At 38.2% G+C, this 3389-nt stretch overlaps 1 protein-coding gene across 1 annotated transcript; it reads left to right on the forward strand.

The window, feature by feature from the left end:
* On the forward strand, positions 7-3182 carry LOC107642825 (BTB/POZ domain-containing protein At3g50780). Its single transcript, XM_016346304.2, has 2 exons — positions 7-1160; positions 2050-3182. The coding sequence occupies exons 1-2, from the start codon at positions 489-491 to the stop codon at positions 2998-3000; spliced, it is 1623 nt and encodes a 540-aa protein (XP_016201790.1). The 5' UTR covers positions 7-488; the 3' UTR covers positions 3001-3182.

Genomic DNA, 3389 nt, shown 5'->3' on the forward strand with positions numbered 1-3389 from the left:
TTTTGAAAATGTTCCAACCACTTTTTTTAAAAAAAAAATTATAAAAGATAAATAAAAAGAAGAAATTTCTAATTTCTGCTTATTCGTCCTCCCATTTTGCTTGGGTTTCAAATTCTATTTCCCATTTGAGAGTAAAGAAAAAAGAAAAAAAAAAGATTAAATCTTTTTCAGTTTTTCTCCCTTCACCATTGAACATTCCTCAGCTCCATGCCAATTTCTATGAAACTAGATTTGTTCTTCTGGGGAGAGTAAAGATCAGCTTCAAAGATTCCAGCTTTTCATTTTCCTTTCTCCCGTGTTTCATGAGGGAAAAGGCACGGTTTTAGTAATTCAAGAGAGCAAAAACAACTGAAGTTCCGCATAGAAAGGAGTGAAATTTGGCTGAGTTATTTCTCAGCTTGACTTGTTGCCAGTTGAAGCATCATTTTTTGAGTTTGAGTGTGATGCCGTTATATTGTTAGGTGTGAAAACCTTGTCACTTGTCAGATATGAGTGATGTTAGGCTTGGCAAGGTGGTGGAGCAGCAAGGTCAAGGTCAAACAAGGATTAAGAATGTTCCAATTGCTGTCACCCCAGAAGGGTTTTGGTGCTGCCCTTCCCCTGTTGTGTTCCAGAAAGGTCTCAAGGTTCAAACTCCTCTCAACAACAAACCAAAACCCTCTTCACCACCACTACTTTCAAAGAACACTGCTCACAAGATACCAGCTTCAGTTACAGAGAGGAGAGCAGTGCCTGCTGCACCACCACCATCAAGATTGGTGGTCGCTTCAGATGTTCAAAAATGCAGTGATGACCCCGAAAGGCCTCCAGCTGCAGCATCTGTGGCTACTACAGAGAGACCTCAAAGGAACAAGGTTGAGACTTTGCCCAAGAAGGTTGCTATTGAGTTTGGTGAAGCTGGATCCTGTGATATGAAGGTGGTTTTGTTGGGGAAGCAAGGGTTTTGTGTCAAGTTGAGTGTGCATAGGGATGTATTGAGGGAGAAGAGTAGTTTCTTTGCTGAGAAATTCTCTGAGTTAGGTGGAATTTCATCATGTCTCCAAATTGAAGATTGTGAAGATGTTGAAATATATGTTGAAACTGTTGGCCTTATGTACTGCAAAGAAATGAAGCAGAGGCTTATGAAGCAGAATGTTTCTCGCATTCTTCGAATACTCAAGGTAATCTTGCTTAATTTTCTGCTTATTTTCTATTTTGAGTTTTTGAATTCTAAGGATTGATTGCTTATACTCTTTTGATCTTACTGGTATTGTAAATTTTCAGATTATCTTTCATGGTTCCTTTTTGTTTGTTAGCATAGAACAACTATATTTCCTTGTGAGGCATTTATTTGTATCTCCACTGATATTAGGAGGTTCATCATTTATTAGTTTCCTTTCTTTTTTGGGTGCTCTAATAGCTTCCTTATTTAAAGCCGCTACCAATTGCAGCTTTATTGTCATGGAATAGATACAAGTGTGTATAAGCTCAATAAGCATCAATATTCAGTACTACTTTGTGATAATCTAAACTAGCATGCAAATGTTTCTGAGAGACACTTGATTCTCTTTGAACACATTTCTCCATCCTAATACTAAAGGTGGAAGTGTTTTATACAAAGGGAATTCCATGGATTGTGCTATTTGTGATGCAAATTCACATACTGACTTGCTGTTGATGGCAAATCAAGAATTGTGGAAAATGTGAACTGTAGGGAATAGGGATGATGATGGGTAATTCTTCTGTCAATTAGGGGTCAGTTTAGTGAAATCCTTAAGCCTCATCCATAACTTTCTGCTATATTGTGTTCATTTCAAATCTTTGTCCTACTTAATCGTTTGTTAGGAATGAACTATTGCTTGATGACACCAACTCAAATCAAGCTATTTGACATTGCTGTAGGATTTGTTTGATATGTATATATCATTTCCATACAGATAAATGTTAAAGAACATAACTTATTTGATTGCAATTCAATTATATCAATATTCTTAGTTTTTATTTTTAAGCATTACTTGATTCTTTTTGCCGAAAGATCTTCAATAAAACTGAAGGAAACTATTTCTGCAGGTTGCAGAATCGCTTGGCTTCAGTTCGTGTATCCAGTCATGTTTAGATCACTTGGAGGCAGTCCCTTGGGTTGGAGAAGAAGAAGAAGAAAAGGTGGTGTCAACCGTACTGCGACTCAAAGGAGAAGGAATCGGGGTCAACCCTGTGCTAAAACGTGTTTCTCCTGAAATTTCTAATGCACAGAAGGATACTCTATCCCACATACTTGAACTTGTTCTCAAAAGCAATGAGGAGAGAGGTCGCCGAGAGATGAAATCCATAGTTCTAAAGCTCCTTAGGGAGAATAACAGTCTTCCAGGCTCCACTGGTTCAGCTGACATATGCAATGATATGATTTATAGATCATGCAGAAGCTGCTTGGATTCATTATTGTCACTGTTCAAGCAGGCTGCAGAAGCAGACGTTCCGGACACACCTAGCATTAGCAGAGAATCCATACTAAAACAAATAGCCCTTGAAGCCGATAACCTTTCATGGCTGCTTGAGATTTTAGTTGACAAACAAGCTGCTGATGAGTTTGCGCTGATGTGGGCGAATCAGGAGGAACTGGCTACCCTACATGGAAAACTCCCCATCGTAGCACGCTATCACATCAGCTGCATTTCGGGAAGACTGTATGTCGGCATTGGAAGAGGGGAGTTGTTGCCATCAAAGAACACACGCTTGTCACTGTTGCAGACATGGTTGCAGCCTCTGATCAATGACTACAACTGGTTACAGCACGGATGCAGGTCGTTTGACAGGAAACTTGTGGAGGAAGGAATCGGGAGGACTATACTAACCTTGCCACTGGAGGATCAGCAGAGTATTCTGCTTTCTTGGGTCGGGAGTTTCTTGAAAACGGGAGATGGATGTCCCAACCTTCAGAGAGCTTTTGAGGTGTGGTGGCGAAGAACCTTTGTTAGACCTTACATGGACGGCCAAGGGAATGATGCAATGCAAGATAGTTGAGAGTGTTGTCAAAGAAGCCTGTCATGTGTTAATGGATATGTTAAAGTGGTTTTGGAACTTTACTCTTACTTTCTTTCTTTCTTTCTTTCTTTCTTTCTTTCTTTTTAAATTTGATGAATTGAAAGAATGATAAAAATATGTTGATTTCAGAAATGGAGTTTACTAACAAGTACTAAGACTTATATATATACTAGTATTTTTACCACTAATAATTACGGGAATATAAATTTTTTAAAATTACGGTCTATTTTGTTCTGACAGTATAGATTATGCATGACACAAAAGGTTTATAAAATCAAACTACTTTTACAAAAGAAAGTCGCAGGTTAACAAATGTCTCTAACTAAGAAGACCAATGTATTTGTACATAAAAAATTAAATAATAAGAA

Source organism: Arachis ipaensis, chromosome B05 (assembly GCF_000816755.2).
Source record: "Arachis ipaensis cultivar K30076 chromosome B05, Araip1.1, whole genome shotgun sequence".
Lineage (NCBI taxonomy): Eukaryota > Viridiplantae > Streptophyta > Magnoliopsida > Fabales > Fabaceae > Arachis > Arachis ipaensis.

Excerpts from the sequence above, each read along its gene's own strand:
- LOC107642825 (XM_016346304.2), top strand. The coding sequence starts at position 489 with ATGAGTGATGTTAGGCTTGGCAAGGTGGTGGAGCAGCAAGGTCAAGGT. Across the intron at positions 1,161-2,049 it reads GCATTCTTCGAATACTCAAG|GTTGCAGAATCGCTTGGCTT; the intron begins GTAATCTTGCTT and ends CTATTTCTGCAG.